Source organism: Colletes latitarsis, chromosome 11, assembly GCF_051014445.1.
Source record: "Colletes latitarsis isolate SP2378_abdomen chromosome 11, iyColLati1, whole genome shotgun sequence".
In the NCBI taxonomy this organism is placed as follows: Eukaryota; Metazoa; Arthropoda; class Insecta; order Hymenoptera; family Colletidae; genus Colletes; species Colletes latitarsis.
The window spans coordinates 22112416-22130509 of record NC_135144.1 but is presented as its reverse complement, the minus strand read 5'-3'; the positions used below and the strand labels follow the sequence as shown (position 1 = coordinate 22130509).

The window sequence follows — 18094 nt, the reverse complement described above, 5'->3', positions numbered from 1 at the left end:
GGGGGTTAATTACAATCATTTTTGGTCATTATACATACCCCCGAAATCCTACTCCCTTTCTAGACAAAAATTCAGTACTGGCGGAACTTTAAACGTTAATAACTTTTTAACGAAGCCTCCATCAACAAATTAGTATCCTTGATTTTCGTCTTATTTTGACCTCTAGAATCTCCCATTGAAATTTTTCCCAGGGGTGGCCGAACATCCTGTATATTTTGCTGTAATTAACGCTTATACTTGTTATAACAACTTTACATAATGTCAGAGAAGATTTTCTACTTGTAAAATAAATAGAACTGAAAAACCTAATGACAGTCATTACAGACTATATACAGAGTGAAACACTTAAAACAGGTTGCTTGAATAACTCGTTTACTATAAAAGATAGGAAAGAATATTTGAGGTAAAGGTTGTTTGATTTCACAAGGACATAGTGTAATAATTAAATTTATACTAATCAAGATGCCATTTTGCCTTTTTGCTATTAATTAATAGAACAGTCAAACTATTTCTTTATACCTATAATCAGCCACACGTAGCATACGTAATTTTCATTATTTTAAGTTGAAAAAAATAATGTACATACATAAAATGTTAATGAATACGTGTTTTGAAAATCATATGAGAAAGTCTTACAGTTTTCTTTTGCAAAAAATATCCAAAAGAGACTTAAAATTGACCTTCTAGAGTGGACTGAACGTGCAATGCATCGGTCTACTTTTAAAAAAGATCTTCGTCGAAGATACGAATTCTGTTGGTCCGGCTCAGCTGCTAGAGACCAGGACGATGGATGCTTCGGAGAGAGAATGGGGCCAACGTGCCACATCATCGCAAGACTCACCTGCGTAGGAATGTAGGAATTCTCGAGCAGGGACGATCGGTTCAACCGTAAGCGACTCGAGCTCCATCTTGGTGGGGCGGCAAAACGAATGTTTCGAACATTTGAAAGTTCGAAGTCTTCTACCGGTTCTCATTAGTTCGAGTTGGAACAGTGACGTCTATCTAATGAAATGGCGCGCTCGTATAACAATATTACATAAACGAGTTTATAATTTATTAACATGTACTTTCTTTAATTGTATGTTTTATTCGCATCCTAATATCTTCGTTATTTTTAGAAGAACCAGGAGACGAACAAAAACATAAATGATCGAAACGTTTAACAAGCATACCAAACCATACCAAACGTTTAATAAACATACTTGTAATAGATTATCTTGTATATTACGCATTATAATTTATACTAATATCTATATTTAATTTAGAAAAGATTGTAAATTGTGTATTCATCCATATCCCTTTCCTACTTTTCCTTAATCCCTCTGAACTTACACTAACGAGGACAGGAAAGTTTCACGATGCTTGCGTTTAATTTTCGACCAAGCGGCCCTGTCCTCGACCACCTGACGATCTCCGGCTTCGCGCAACACGGGAATCCCAGATTCTCAGGGCCGTCTTCGAGAATGCGTCTGAAAATACCGTCCGCTTACTCTGAATTTCGTGAGTGGTTTTATATCTTTAATAACAGCCCTCGCTCCGACCAAGACTAGAAAGAAAAACAGAAAAAGAAACGTTGCAAAACTAAAACATGGTACGTGCGACTATGCGTGACACGAGCAATATATCGTTGTGGGAAAAGTATGAGAAAGGCAGGGAGAAATCAACAGAAGAATGCGGAATTACTTCAAACGATTCAGAACTCGTAGACGCATCAAGAACGACCAATATAACGAACCGTTCTGTATTACGTATAAGTATTACATAGCATATATCCATGTCTCTCTCGCTCTTAAACGGTTATGCACCATCCCCACTAGACGATCGACATCAATCAATTTCATATTTAGAGGTTATAGGTTCTGCCGCGCTCGAATCGGGTAAACGTAACTTCGGGTATAATCGAAATACAGACATAACATAACTATCGATTGAAATTGTAATCTTGTTTGTTATTAACAGGTAATTTGTGAACGTACAACGAAAGTAAAACGAACGAAAATTCTCTCCACGTCGGTCGAACGCGCGAATGCGTGAAAGTTGAAAACTGAAGGGTGAACGATGGCGGGGAGTACGTCAGTGGTCGGACGAGCAGCGACGAAAATTGACGAAGATGACCGAATGCTGTACGCGGGACCCGTGGCCACCGGAGGCAGAGCAAATCGCTTTAAAAATTCAACGAGTACGCTTGATTTGTCATTCGATCGTCTCGATCGGCTTCGTCGCGAGGACAGTGCGAGTTTCGCAGCACGTCGATCGTCACGCGGTCGCGATTCTCGATCAGCGGAGTGTATAGTCGAGGCACGTGCGGACAAGTCTCATAAACGCAACAAATATTTAATCGTGGACGTCGTGATCGTGTCAAAGTTTAGTCTGTCAAGTGTTGTGCAAGTTTTATAAACATTGAATAAGTAAACAAAGAGTTTGGGTTTTTTCTTATTTACATTTCCATGTCCAATGATGAATGCCAAACAAAATTTATGTTTTCTTGGCTGTTAGCACAAGCTATACATAATATGTGTTTATTTTGAAACACTTTCAACGGTTCGATTGGGAGGAAAAAGAATTTGTTATTTACATAGAAAGTTAATACAAACAATTGAGTAGAATTTACAGGAATTATTATCGTGTCCTCCCACTTAAGGATTTGTACAATTTCGTGGTCTGTTTCTACGAAAGTAAGATTAATTTTATCAAGTATTTATAACCTACCTTTTACCACTTAAAACATTCGAGATCCCCGATAACTGTCAAAACTTTTGCACTTCTGAACTCACAAGACCCACAAGCTGCATCATCAGCTAACCTAGCAAGATGTTGAATGATTCATAGGCTGAGTTATCAGTCACGAATGTGTTAACCTAATTTATGTTCAACCACATTGTTTACAATTCGTCAAATTCTATACTGTGAATTGTTCAAAGTGCTACGCACCCTCTTTGTACGTATATTGAATCTTCAAGAATACGACAGATTGCGTATATTGGATGTTTCAAAATAAAGAATGAAGTTAACCTTCTCGTGTCACGAAAATAATCGAAAGTTTGCCGGACACGGAACGGACCGACCGTGAACAATGTCAACGCGATAATGAAAATATTTTCGCCGTTTCAGCTGCGTTTACCGTTCGTTTCATAAACCACGGAATTTCGTACAACGTGACGTGACTGCGTAACTATTCGCAACGGATTATACGAGACAGCTTTCCGCGAACGGGTTGCCTGTCACGATGAGCAAACGGTCCATGACAATAGCTAACTGCACTCTATCGAACACGATTCCCGCGGTATTCAAGATCGAGTATTATGTTTCGTTATAATTCAACCAAGGCACCGTAGCGCGGCAATCGTCGATATTTTCACAACATCGAGAACATCGCGACGATTGTGACATTTTACTGATTAAGAAGAAAGAACTCCCGCCAAATATGCAAAATTAATCGAAAATCCGAGTCATCGACGAAACGTCTAACAACGGAGGCTCGATCGTAGAGTTGATCAAAATTTTACTAGATTAGTAGGTAACCAATAAAATTACTGTTCTATTTAACGGTTCAATTCTTATTCGCCGTAAAGTATTCGAAGTTTGTATAATGTCTGGCAGGTCGATATTTTCAGAAGAACGAGAACGTGACATTTTGCTGACTATCAAAATCGATTGGAAAACTGGGCAGAGTTTTATTCGAATAATAGATAACCAACAAAATTACTACCAAACTGACACCCGATTGTGATTGCATAGTCTTATCTTTGTCGTTACTGTCGCTACCAGTCAGGCCCAAAATTGGCCAATTTCTACCACTGTTTTCACCATTATACGGCTGTCTAACACAGCTGTTAGCATGATCGAAACGTGTGGTAGCGTGTGACTAAACTTCACGTGTACGTGTATATTAACCATCCGATAACGGAGCCCGTTTTTGCCGTTATCGCTAATTCAGCGAAACCAGAGTCCTTACACGTACGTGTATATTACACGATGCAACAATTTTTCGTGCGGTCGTCGATACACCGACACTACACAGTGAAATATTATACTTAACTCACACGGGTTGCGTGTCAGCGATACTCGCAATGATCCGAACGAAATTCCACTGGACTGTCGAATAGTTGATCGCCGATTCTTCGAGTGGAAATTATTAGCAAGAAGTAAACGGAAGAATGAGTATCTCGCCGGTTCCCAATAGAAGTTTCCTCCATGGAGATCGTAAGCCGTTCCCAACTTCCGAGAAAATCGTCTACGCGACCCTCGACAGTTTGGCTCTGAAGAGAGCCAGGTTGCCTCTGCAATTGCTACCCGACGATGGCAATAAATTGGTCGCTGTGGGAACGGCCAAATCGAAGAAGAAAAAAAACACCGTCGCCGAAACAACTGCGAGGAAATTCAGCTCGAAGGTTTACGTTCTTTCAATTACCGGAATATTAATCATAAGATCGGTGTCGAAAACTGATTAATTAAATTATTAACTGATTAACCCCACCGTTATTAATAAAATAATACAGGGTGTTCGGCCACCCCTTTCTTCACTAATTTCTTGACTGAGGCTCCGTTAAAAAGTTATTAAAAACATAAATTAAAAAATTTCAAATCATACTAAAAAAATTATACTTAGTTGCAGGGGTCAATTGCAATCATTTTTGGTGAATAGGCCTACCCCCGAAATCCTACTCACTTTGTAGAAAAAAATTCAGTACGGGCGAAACTTTAAACATTAATAACTTTTTAAGGAAACCTCCATCAACAAATTAGTATTCTTGATTTTCGTCTTATTTTGGCCTCTAGAATCTCCCATTAAAATTTTTCCCAGGGGTGGCCGAACATCCTGTATATTTATAGATATGTATAGTTTTCTCGTGATTTTCAACGCCATTTTCGTTCTTCCAGGCTGGTTACTCGGGATAGTCGCATTTGACAAACTTTTAATTTGCATTGCTTTCGCTGCCTCGAATTACGGAACGTTTTGCGTATGAATTGAGATCGCGGGTATGCGAGCACACGAGCAAAACGATGCTAATGATTGAAGGCGCGGCTTATTAGTTTACAATGGTCGCTGGCCACCATTCGATACGAATCGAAGGAGACGGTATCTTCGACGGTGTCTCGACAGAGTACATAAATACATATCTGGTACAGATGTTTCGCACATTCTGACCCAGCGTCATGGCGCCCTCGAAAACTTTTTTAAAAATTTTTTTAATTCTTGTAGAAACATTATTGGATGTACAAATACTGACCAAAAGTTTGGTATCTCTACCAAAGGCGGATAAAGAAAAGGAAAAGTCTTTACCAGTAGAATGATACGGAGTGAAATTTTCATTCCTCAATTTTTTTTTTTAACTTTTTCACTTGAAATAGAGTCATAGCCCGTCCCAGTTACTAGATACGTCTCGTAGACGAGCAGATTATTAATCATCTCCAATGAATCATCGATTTCACTTACTGCAACGGTCCATCCGTTTCCGTGACTCAATAATCGACTGATGACAAGATGTAATATTTAAGTATATTACCAAGATCATTATTTCTCGAATAGTGCAAGTACAGGACGCGTTAAAATTGGTGGTCCAAACTTTAAACGTGTGCAGCAGTCGTTCCAGCAATTAAAGAAACGCTACTAAACTTATTTAGACACTTACGTCTAAAAATTAACAATGATCAAAGTGTCTTTTCCCTCATTGATGATTCGTGCACACCCAAGAATGCGTAGAGAGCTTATAAAAATAAACAAGAAAGTGGTAGCAAACTTTGATCCAGAATGCAACAGTTTCCAAGTTTCAAGGCTAGTATTGTATGGCAGTTACCTTTTTAGCAAGTGTTCTCTTTAGTAACGATTGCTATGTCGGTTTCTCTTGTCGAGGAGTACGGGAAAAACCTAGAATTCTTAAACGTATGCGAACCTCGACGAAGAATCGCGACGAGGCGTGCATCGGAACTGGGCGGAAGACAATTCGAACACCTGTTCCAATGGAATAACATTTTTCCTCGCATCTCAAACATTGTTGATTTCCAGATCTATGTTTAATACAGTCGTTCTGCTTATTCTAATGGGTACCGAGTGTATCCAAAATTTGGATCATTGATTTTAGCTAATCTTGTGCCAGAATAGCTTTCATTTGAGTATTAATATTTGCAAAGTGGTATTTTAGAGTCAATAAGTCGTAAGTCAAATATTAGGATAATGATATTTGAGTACAAAACGTGGTATTGTTGATGAAATAGTCCAGTCCCCGGTACCGACTGGATCCTCGACAAAATTTTCGATCTAAATTTTTCGAAATTTTGTAAACCCCTGTATCTCGATTAACTCTCTCTTTATTCTCTCGTCGCGGCACCGTTCGCAGAAATTTCTCGATCTCTCGCTATACGTGATTCGCGTTCAAATGCTCCCGAAGGTCGTCGCGGTATTCCCTTCCACGCGACTAGAACGCAGTCTACGAGTGGCGGGACTGCGTTTGAAACAGTTACGTTTTCTATCGCATTCCGCGAAACAATTTTCTACAAAACCGTTAAGAATGCCGTCTGCGTCAAAGAGCAAGTGTATGCGTGCAAATCGAACGCAGAGATGCTGCTACCGATCAATTATCGGTACATCGATAACTATCAAAAGCAGAAAATTTAAGTATCACGAAATATTTCGATGCTTCCTACCAGGATATACAGCGTATTCGATCACCCGTAGGAAAAATTTTAATGGGAGATTCTAGAGGCCAAAATAAGACGAAAATCAAGAATACTAATTTGTTGATTGAGGCTTCGTTAAAAAGTTATTAACGTTTAGAGTTCCGCCTGTAGAACGGCAATCTGCGAATTTTTTATTAAATTATAAATATATATTTAAATTAATTTTTGTGTACGAAATTATTCGTTTAGGTCGACGAGACTACCAATCCATCGAGTCAACAAACGACGACGCCCAACCGGAAGGAACGTGAGACAACGACTACTGAAAAGGGATTGGATTTCGTTGTTGAGCAGAAGGTTCGAAGAAAAATTGCCTCCCCCTTGCGCGTCGATACAGATAACAGCATTGATAATGCCTCGATAAAGGTTGTGAAAGATGATCCGACAGACCAGAATTCGATTAACTCCGGCAACGACGAAAACGTACCGTCCTTCGATGACTCCGGACGCGAAAATAAAATTTGTCGCGTCAATCGAGCCGAGACGAAATCTTCGTCGGACGATTACGAGAAAATAGAGCTGACGCCACAAATATTCGTTAGCGTTCGTGAAGAGACGATCAAAGAGAGGATCGATCACGATGAATATTATTCGGAGGGTGTGTTTTTGAAATCCAAGTCCGCCATGGACCTGACGAGGAACAGTTTGTCGGACATAGGGCTGCACACCGTGGAAGAATTTCCCGAGAGAGATTCGTTGAAAGGGTCGCCCGTTAGCAACGATGACGTCGCTCTGAGCAAAAAGAAGAAGCACTTTGCCAAAAACGTGCTGTACTTCGTGCCCGATTATCTCGTGAAAGGAACGAAGGGAACGAAGAAGAAGAAGAAGAGCAATCTGAGCGCGTCGTTGACTTCATTGAAGTCGAGATCGGTGGACGCGAAAAGCGAAATAAACTTCGGGTCCAGGTACAAATCGATGAACCTTTCCAAGAAGGAGTTGAAGTGTCTGAACATTTCCACCCCGACGAACTTCGTTCACGTGGCGTCCGCCACGAATCCGAGTCTGGTGTTGAACGAAAACACGGTCGGATTCGGTTTGGAGCAAGTTGTGATCAGGCACGAGGAAAAGTGTGCCACGCTGCCTCTTCTCGTCGGGAGGAACGAGGATCCGACGACCGAAAGTTTGATCGAGCAACGATCGATCGTAGCCGAGAAAATGCCCTTTCACGACGCATCGAATCACGGTAAATCGATTATTCTTGACTCGAAACGGGTTTTCATATTGTCGATGCATTTAGAGTCGAACGTGTTCAACTCTAGAGAGATCGAGCGACAGTCGATGGTTCGTGTCGAATATTATTCAGATATTTAGAGAGTGTGCAATTTGTAATCACATTGGAGTATTTGAAAATAGTAAACATGGCTTGTGCCAACAGATAACGGAAGCATCGCTTATCTATTCTTGTCTGGTATCATACTAATTCTGAGTAGACCTTATTTGTTATCTGTTCGATTATCTCCGATGACCCACGCATCGAAACAAGGAAATCGTCAAGGAAGTGGTTAGGTCTTAATTATTCTATATAAAAAGTAGATTAGACATCACGTAGAATGTATTTTCCATATGTTCTGGGTATGAAGCAATGTTGGAGAGAGTGCAGTTAAAATTCCTTAGATTTGCATTATGCAAAAGAGATAATAGCATAGATGAACGAGTCATAAGAACACGACTGTAGTTTGGTGGATGTAAATAATGATGAGTAATTACGTAAACAATAGATGGGTCGTTTGCCTAACTTCGTTTGGTAATTTGAGCAATTTTGTTGATTGTAGTTTCTGATAATAGTCGAGATAAGGAAAGAAGGAGATGCTTCTTTGCGTTCGTCTTTGTTCATCTAATATGTAAAGAGTACAATATCTCACAAACTTAATTCCTAAACAGTAAACTAGAAATGACAAAAATATCTTCTGTTTGTAATGAAATAAAAACAATTTGTTATTGCGATTACTCTACAACATTTACTACGCTTAACGTGACACTTGCTGATCAGAAAGTAGTTGACTTAACTTTTCTTCTCGAGGATCATTAATGAACAGATGTTCACTCTTATTAAGCCTCGTTAACTTTCACCTATCACCGTGACAATTAAGAGAAATCCGATTCTTCGCTGTCTCAAAAGTAAAAACGGATCTCATGATCCAATTATTATCTGCGTATAACATTGGTACATTTCATTTCTTTCGCGCGATTAAAATTAATTAGGTTGAATATGATTCTCTAACGAAATGGAGTTTTCTTATTGTGTTCTACAGATAAAATGAAAAAAATGGAATTTGGTATGTTCAATCGATCGGTATTTCAAAATATTAAGTACACGCAACTCTGGAAAGTAGTACTGGAATTGAGTTGTTTGAATAAATTACAATTTTATAGAAGTATTGTATAAAAATTATAAAATTAATACACGACATACTTTCACGACTCCGTCGTTAATGAATGTTGTTTATTATAGCAATACGTGTGTATGTGTTCGAGTATTATAAAGTGAAAGGGTGGACAGGGGAAGAGCTCGTTAACTTGCCTCCCTCTCTCCACACATTCTTGATATTAAAGTCTTGAATATTGGTTTTCGTATATTTGAATATTTGAGTATTATTAATGAAATATTTGTGTACCGTATATCATAAACACGTAAATTCCAGGTAAAGGAAGCATGGGGCTCGATGATGCGAACCTGAGACGCGAATTCCTGCGCGAGCTGCGAGCGCGATCGGCAAAAGCATTGGAGCTGAGCCAGCAGGTGAAAACAAGCGAAAATCAAGCTGTCGCGAGCCAGGGGAAAATATACGAGTTGTCGCCGCGTGCCAACCCGAGTTTTCTTTGGAGCAGCCAGACGAAAAGCCTTTTACAGAATACGCGGCTCGAGGATCAGTCATCCACAGCTGGCGATAGTGCCGAGATCGTCGACGAACAAGAATATGATGACGTTGGACCGCTGAAGTTTTCTAATCAGGTGACGCACGCATCGCCCGTCTAAAACAATCATGAACTGATTTTTTTCTAGTGCACACCAGAGACTAAGCTTGATACTGTACAAACAAATTAGAACAGACATTCGAATAGGCCGACCAATTATCCTGTAACGTGATATGCACGTGTGCCAGCGGTCTTTAATTCCTATTGGGTTTGTTTATACTATACAGACATAAAATGCAGAATCGTCGCTGTTGCGCACATCTGACGTTTACCTTTCATAAAAATCAGCGAGTCGCATGCACGATAGCAAACGTTCTACCTTTACTTAGTCCCAGATTTATGACTCAGTCATTGTAACCATCCTGTATAAGGTGGTTAAAATAAAATATTACAACATATTTTCTCCAAAGCCACCGCAAATATCAACAAACGATCCAATTCTTTTCTATCTTCGCATATACCTGTAGGCTGACCCAGTTACGATCTCTTATTCCATCTTTGGTGACGAATCATTTTACTGTTACGCAGATTCCAAGTCAGGAGGATGTCTACGACGACGTGGGCTCGCCAATGGCGCGCGTCGACGAGGATTGCACCGACGAGTCGACGTCCAAATGTTCTGACTGTATCTACGACGACATCATGGCTGTCGGCGACGCGATAGAAGGTCCAGTTAGTCATCTTCAGCAGCACGAGAGCTCGATGTTCACGGACAACGTGTCCTGGTCAAAGAACACCGCTAGGAAGGGTAACGGTGAGATTCGTGGTGACGAATCGAGCCAAATGGACGGCCATTATCTATTCGTTACCAACGAATATTCCAGCGTGGACGAGGACACGGATGAAATGCAGGATGACGAACAGGGTGTATACGATGACGTCGGTTTGCCGAGCATGGAAAAAGTCAACAGCCTCTACGCAGGCTCCACGACTGGTTCCATCGTCGGCAAGGAATCCGAGTGGGAGGATGTGGAGGATTCAACGATCGGTCGTTCTTGTCTCGCGAGAAGGAACAATCCATCGTAAGTCCAACAAAGAATTAGATCTAGACGATTCATTATTTAGCGAGAATAATACTAATAATGTATATCGTCAAAGACCAGTCTCCTTTTTCCAATAGACGTTAGTGTCTTCTATAGCAAAAGAGCAAATAGACGTTAGTGTCTTCTTTCAAATTAAAGACAACCAACAATCTTTTTCTGTTCCTTTTTCAGTAGAAAAAGTACGGAGATGCAAGCTATTTCTAGTAAGAAAAAGGCTGGTCAGAGATGGTCACGGAAAGTGAGACGACAGCGTTCCATGGCATCCAGGAAAAGTTGGAAATCATTGACCAAACCGATCCGAGATTCCGCATACTGTGGTGAGTTATTAGCGAGTCATTCTTGAAATTTACACCTGGTTTGGTTATTTATGGTTTATTATCAGACGTTAAATTACCAAATTTTTAATATTCAATTTCAATATTTTATTAACTCCCCTCTTTGAGTTCCATCACTGACTCGAATCGAGATTACGTATGCGGCGTAAGACTATGAAGAAGTTGTTGCAACCGTTGCGTGCCCGTCACCGTCCGACACAATAATTTGCGACCATAGTTTCCGCATTAACGGGAAGACGATTGTAGTTGTTACATACCGTTATAATACTACAGTATTCGCTTACGCATCGATCGCAATAGATCGAGAATTATTAGATTTTATTTCCGGCTTTGCGGAAACCTTTTACCGCGCTTCTGCAACCGATTTAGAAAAAAAAACAATGGTGGGAAATGATAAATAAATCTTTATTCAAATAACGAATAATGAATTGAATTTTATTCGTCTACAACTCAGCTCCGGGCCTCAAAAAGCCTTGGTCCATATTCCCATAGCATTTCTACGTTTCTAACGAGTTTCAAAATTAACCGTTTTCTACCATTGTCCTTTACGCAGCTTCAACGCGCGATTATACACGCATTGACGAACGTTTCCGCGCAGTTAGCCCGTTCCCTTTTTGCTATGGGAGAATTAATGAATAAAAGTGCCGCGTCCGACGACTGCGCGTTTTCTCATCACACAAAACAATTCGTTTTGTCGCGGCACACACAAATACCACTTTCTTTCGCAAGCGAATGTCCGCGAACGACAGCACAACGGCGACACCTGTATCGTAAAAGTGTACGTCTTCCAAGCATTCGACGACGAAGCTCATAATATGAAGGACACGTGAAGGGAAATTCCAGCGAGTGTCGTGTACCTTTAAGAATTCGCGTATAATTCGTACAGGGCTGAACAAAATGTATCTTAAAAAGTCAAGCGTAGGCATTACTGACGTGAAGCGGGTTTCCATTCGGATCCATGCAAACTATTTCTTTCATAGTCGTCCAAATAATTGCTGTAATTGTTTCGCTTCTTGATAGTTGTTTGAAATTTATGTCCAGATAAGAATTTTGCCCATCTTTGTCCGTAAGCAGGTCGCGTAACGTCGAAAGTCCCGAAACTCTCACTTTGGCGCGTGCACTAGTTTCCGTCGAGTCATCGACTATTGTGAAACCAAAAACGTTTGAAAATATTTCGTCATTTCTTGCTCGATGCCGTGCATAAATATTGGAGAAATGCCGCTTTCTTGCAAGAAATGTAGGTGTAGCGATCGATTGGACGCGGCGGTTTGTACCTTTGAGCGAAACGAGTGTCAAGGACGCGTGAGATCGCGACACAACAAAGCGCCTACTCTGCATCGGTTCCGACTTCCGTTGCATTCGTGCGTGAGCAGACTGCGCGAGACACGCTCTTTAATATCGACACGCATGCGCAGTTCGAACCATTAGCCGGTCAAACAGTAGCGGACGTTAGAGGACGAAGTCTCGACGGCCTGTCGATGAACCCGCGATTTCGCTGGAAAAGAAACATACTTTGTTCTTCTCGAGATCATCGTCGTGGAACAGCTCGCGCAATGCATTGTACCGTGCTATCGTTGAAGTGATCGCATAGTCGCGTAGCCCGAGTAAAAGTTAGCCACTCGTCGCGCGTGTTTCACGACGAACAAGCGCGCATTGTGCATGTACATATGTACGAGTACACTCGTACATGAAAGTATTTGAACGCTTGCATTTATAACATTCAACTAATGAAATATGTATGTCAGACTGAAACATTTCATATAGTATGACGCATATAACAAGGGTTGGGTCGTGATACTACATAAATGGAATTAAAAAATAATGAAACAATATATGTATATGTATATTGTACAGGCCTAAATCTGTTTTCACGTAATGCAACACTTCAAACCATAATTCTTCCTAATGAAATTTTGTTGCCTTGCTTTAACGCAATGGCTGGACCCAGTTGTGTGAGACACCCTGTATACATACAGTGCTCAAGCGAGAGTGATGAACGATTTTCCGTGCGAGCTACTGTACGTAGAACATTATTTCGTAAACTGTCTTCCGTGTGGCATAAACAAGTGTTCCGTAAAAATTAATAATTGAAGAGATACATTGAAACAAATTTTGCACGATTCTGATTATTAACACATACTCTGGCATAGGCTATTAATCGGATAACAGACTGCTTTGCATAGACTTCATAAATTGTAATGGATTACATGTATTTTTGGCGCACACGATTATGGTTAAATTAGTTTTCCATATTAACGTATGCCATAAACAGAGCTGGTTTTAGAAGTGTGCAACCCGTGCAATTCGCACAGGGCGCCAAAAATACCGGCATGTTTTCTTATCATGAAGTTTAGAACACGTTCAATTGCCGTTTGTTTTTAGGAACACAAACATTCTTAATAATTTCTACTTCCATGAGAAACGCGTTTTTAATAATTTCGGACTCGGGTGCCACTTGCGAACTAAGGGGGCTCGCAATCAAATATTTGTGCCGGCGAAGTGTTCGGATATTCGACAAAGAATTTCCAGCCCGGTGTGTTTTGCAAGAGCACGGACGAAGGACAGTCGGTCAAGATTTCTGGACGATTACCGAATAAGTCGGTATTGGGAGTAGGCGATCATTCGACATGCGTGAAAATACATACTTTATCGACGAGTTCAGGCTGGAAACCGGACCCGAACAGATTGCCGCGAGGTGAAAGCGCGTATTGCGCTGCCTCAGTGTCAGTCACGGCCGAGCCGTTGGTCGCGTCGTACGAATACACGGGTTACGAGGATCAAGAAGGAAAACGAGAAGAGTTTCTCGCCGTCTCTTGCACGCCGAATCTTCCCTTCTTTTCTGTCGCCAACCGTTTTCTCCCATCCGTTCGACACATTTGACATTCATCGGACGGTGTTTAAGCACGAGAGTCGCGAGTCGCGAGTCGAAATGTCGTGGAAATGAGACAGACCTTGAAAACTTTCCGACGACCGAATACACAAGGTAAGTTACACGGTTCATTCTTTGCGATGGTACGCTGCACGCGCCCGATTCTAGCGCGAGGTTAGAAATGAGCAGAACAATGCAAAATTTCGAGTACAACAAGCCTTGTGGCGAAACACAATTGTTATGAATCAAATCAGCGATCACGGACGCTCGAACGCTCTTTGTGATGTGTCACTCTGCGAGGCACAGCACGATTCCATGGATATGTGACAAACAAACGAACACGGGAACCGGTTCCAATGTATATACACACGAAATCGTTTCGGCACAGAGAAAAGTAATCGACGTGATTCCACGAGCGAAACGATTTCGCTTTCTTCGTTCGCTCGATGCGCCATAGCTGGTGCCACCCGCCTCTTTCTCTTCTCCCCCCTCCCCGTTACCGATTCTCTGGATAGTCTTCGTATCTTCGGCTAATGTCGAGCAACGTATCCATAACAAGGACAGGGAAAATAATTATTCAAATACAAATTTCGTGCAACGGATAAAAAGTAAGCAAGTAAAGTTTTCTCTATTCTTTACCTCGACCACTTTTATAAGTACTAGCGCGTATATTAAATATTTAAAATGTATTTCGATTATAAAATCGTTCGAATCTGCCCATCCCTGATCCACACAGGCGCGTGCAGTGGACGCCCACACGCTGATAAATCGTGAAAGAATAACATCGTAACGCTTTGACCGTGAACAATGATTTCAAGTGGCTGTGAGCCTTGGTAGCGGATCGGTATTGCTCGTTGGTTGTACCAGGAGACTAGAAGAATGGACCGGACAAGAATGCAACGTACAGCCCGTGCAGGAAAACTCCCAGAGAACGCAGGGTCTCGTTCAGATGAGGGTCATCAACCTAAACGAGGATGTGGACACACAGGAGGCGTCATGCTATATTTACGAAGGTCCTTTGCAAGATCATAGGAAACTTTACTAATTAAAGCACACTCACTGTCTAAAATGTAAAACTTCGGTTTTTTAATAAGTGCTCCAATAAAGACGAATATTCGCTTAACCATTATACACTTATCTGCGCAATCTACCCAGTATGAGAAATGTTGCATGGGACCATGGAAATTTCGTTGGCTCATTCGTTCACGATGTTGCAGACAACGTTTCCGATGACACCACCTACGAGAGTCTGTGCTCCTTCCAGTCGGATGAATTCAGCTCGGGCTTGGAGTCGGATTCGGAGACGGAGACGATCGACGGGGAGGATCGAAGAACCACGTGCGTCGTGGCCAAGGTTCCTAACGAAACGCGCAACGCTTGCTTGGAGGCGCCCACGAAGCCAAACCCTCCGCCACCCCGCGAAGCTAGTCTGACCCAAACGTTGGGTAGGAGGATGAAGATGCTACGAAGGACGTGGAGCATCACGAAAGGAAGTCTCAGTCGTATGCGTAGGAGGACGTCGGTCGACGACGATCACTCCTGCGAGGAGATCAAAGAGACCTGCAACGATCACCCAACCATCGATGCTGGTAGATACTTTGGATTTGCTAGACATTTCAAGAAAAGCGTTTCTGGCTTCTCGACGTTCTATTTGAACGGTTACACCGCGAATGGCAGCAACGATTCGACGAGGAGCAGCGACGATCAGTCGAACAAGGAGTCGACTTATAGCAACAGTAACAGAAAAGTGGGTGAGTCTCGCGAACACCAGGTAACAACAGAGAGTTTCGTTCTAATTCCGAATGCTTTTTACAAATCGTGTGACTGTAGATCACTACAGCGTACTCGCTGATCAGGAGCCACTCTACCAGTTCTACGCGGCGGCCGCTGCCAGAGTGGCATTCGACTCCAACTCGGACGGTTACGAAGAGGTAACGTAGATCCTTGGGAACAATTTTATTTATTGGTGAATTATCTCTGAACAAAGGTAATCGTCGATCACAGGTCGAAGACACGATCCCGTCGCAGGCCACGACGGATTTGGCTAGACCAGGGCACAGAACATTGTGGTGTCAGACGCCTCAGGTCATCGGTAGCGGTCTTCTGCGTATGTAAACGTAATTGTACGAAATTGTGTTAGGTGGTCATTGAAAATTTAAGTCGGATCTCGTTTTCGCTTCGCTAGAACGCTTAAGCTCTGAAGAGAGGAAAATTCAGGAAGCGAAGTTCGAAATTTTGACCTCGGAAGCTTCGTACTTGAATTCTCTGCGCGTTCTGGAGAACGAGTTCCTCGGCGAGTTCTCGATGAACGAAACGTTGACCTCTGTCGAGAGAGAAAAGTTATTCGGCGGCATACCAGCCGTACTGCAAGCGTCGGAACAATTTTTGACCGAATTGGAGACTCTGTGGAGACAGGATCCAATGCTGCACGGTCTGGCCGACGTGTTACTCAACTACGCTGACAGATTCTTGGATATTTATGTCTCGTATTGCACGAATCAAGTCAGTATAGACATGACTCTCAAAGATTTGAGGTAGGTAGGTCAATCCTCGAAACTAGACGTATCAAACTCTTTTAAGAATTAACAATTTGAGTTTTACTACCGCATCGAGGCCTGTGGATGCACGATTAGTTTACCACGGTCAGAAATATTTTGAAGGCTAATTCTCCTTGTTATGTTTAATGTAAATACCATTTTCATTGATTTTTGGTATACATAAAACGGTTCACCGCCCCAGCCATAATGGATAAATCAGACAATAATTTTTTTCTCCGTAGTCGATTAAGTCACGCTGAATTCATTCCAGAACACGGAAGGGCGTGAAATTCTTAGAAACGGTTGCACAAATAGAAGCACGTCCGATTTGCCAGAACTTGTCTTTGCATTCTTTTTTAATGTTACCGATGCAGCGAATAACGAGGTAAGATTGATTTTAAGTTTCACGAGGCGGGACAATTATAAGTTGTAAGAATATTTTTGTTTCAGGCTCCCGTTACTGGCCGACGCGGTTGTTTCTAGATTGCCTATCGAACACGCAGACAGGCGACATTGGGAGACGGTGCTGACGAGTTTAAGTTACGTCGTTGCGGAATGCAACGAGGGTGCTCGTGCTGCGGCAACGGAAGCGGAGATGGAATGTTTAACCAGGTAACGGTAAAGACTTGTCTTGAGAAATTTTTCATGCAAAATGTAGACGTGAACGTTCCAAAGGACGCATTCTTGAATGTTAGGAAACTGGAATACTCCGTGAAAATTACACCGATCGCATTAAAGGATAAACATTTGGTGAAAAGTGGTCCTGTTGTACAGTTACTGACGAAATCCGATTCAGAATATAAGCTCACGTTCGGAAAAAAATTCAATAAAACACCGCTGTATCTTCTACTACTGACGGATTACCTTCTAGTCGCAAAATATAAGCCTAAGTATGAACATATGCGGCGCGACGCCATATTTTCTCTCCGCAGTACTTACCAGTTTCGAGTAATATCGTTTTGGAAAGCGTACATTCCTTTCGTTTTGTATTCTAGTACTCACAACGAAACGTATACCGTAATAGATACTTGTAAGAGGAGTTTGGTCACTTTGGAGTCAGTCCCCGAAGACTCGCCGTTCGCCGGGCGTAATGCAATGCTATTGACTCTGTTGGAAAATTATTCCGGTCGCCAGGTTGAATATATATTAACTTGCGAAAGCAATACAGAAAGGCAGAGGTGGCTAGAGGCTGTTTCACCCTCGAATCAAGGTTTAGTGGGCGAGACTCTTTACGAAGTGTGGGATTGCCCTCAAGTAGTGGCACTGTACAGTTATTCTCCGAACCAACCGGACGAATTATCTTTACATCCAGGTGAACGTCAATATAATCGAAAATGTTCCAAATCAACAATTACTCTAGCTAATCGCGAAAGTATTTTTTTTTTTTTGTTAGGGGATGTCATAAACGTGTTACAAAAAATGTCGGACGGTTGGTTCCACGGTAAAAAATTATTGGACGGCGATCAAGGCTGGTTTCCTGGAAATTACACGAAGGAGGTCGCTTCGGAGCACGTTCGCGCAAGAAATCTTAAACAAAGACATCGTCTCCTCGCGTTAAGCAGTAGCGGTTTACATCGAAAGGCAAAACAACAAGCTGCCGGTTATTGAAGGATTAAATTATGAATTACCAATTAAAATAATACAACTTTGAATAAAATTTTCAGCGATACTCTACATTTTTCTAGTTACTCTCATTCTTAATTACAGCCTTCTATA

At 41.6% G+C, this 18094-nt stretch overlaps 1 protein-coding gene across 3 annotated transcripts; it reads left to right on the top strand.

Annotated features, from left to right (window-relative positions):
• The first annotated feature begins 1764 nt into the window (after positions 1-1764).
• Positions 1765-18052, top strand: Exn (Ephexin). Of its 3 annotated transcripts, XM_076778836.1 has the most exons (15): positions 1765-3513; positions 3601-4391; positions 6868-7861; positions 9321-9631; positions 10123-10616; positions 10809-10954; positions 15059-15592; positions 15672-15772; positions 15846-15948; positions 16027-16375; positions 16650-16763; positions 16829-16990; positions 17074-17268; positions 17374-17690; positions 17772-18052. In XM_076778836.1, the coding sequence occupies exons 2-15, from the start codon at positions 4158-4160 to the stop codon at positions 17984-17986; spliced, it is 4269 nt and encodes a 1422-aa protein (XP_076634951.1). In that variant the 5' UTR covers positions 1765-3513; positions 3601-4157; the 3' UTR covers positions 17987-18052. The 3 variants fall into 3 exon arrangements, with proteins under 3 accessions (XP_076634951.1, XP_076634952.1, XP_076634953.1); XM_076778837.1 differs by having other exon boundaries at positions 1765-4391; positions 10812-10954; XM_076778838.1 differs by lacking the exon at positions 16650-16763 and having other exon boundaries at positions 1765-4391.
• Positions 18053-18094: the final 42 nt, after the last annotated feature.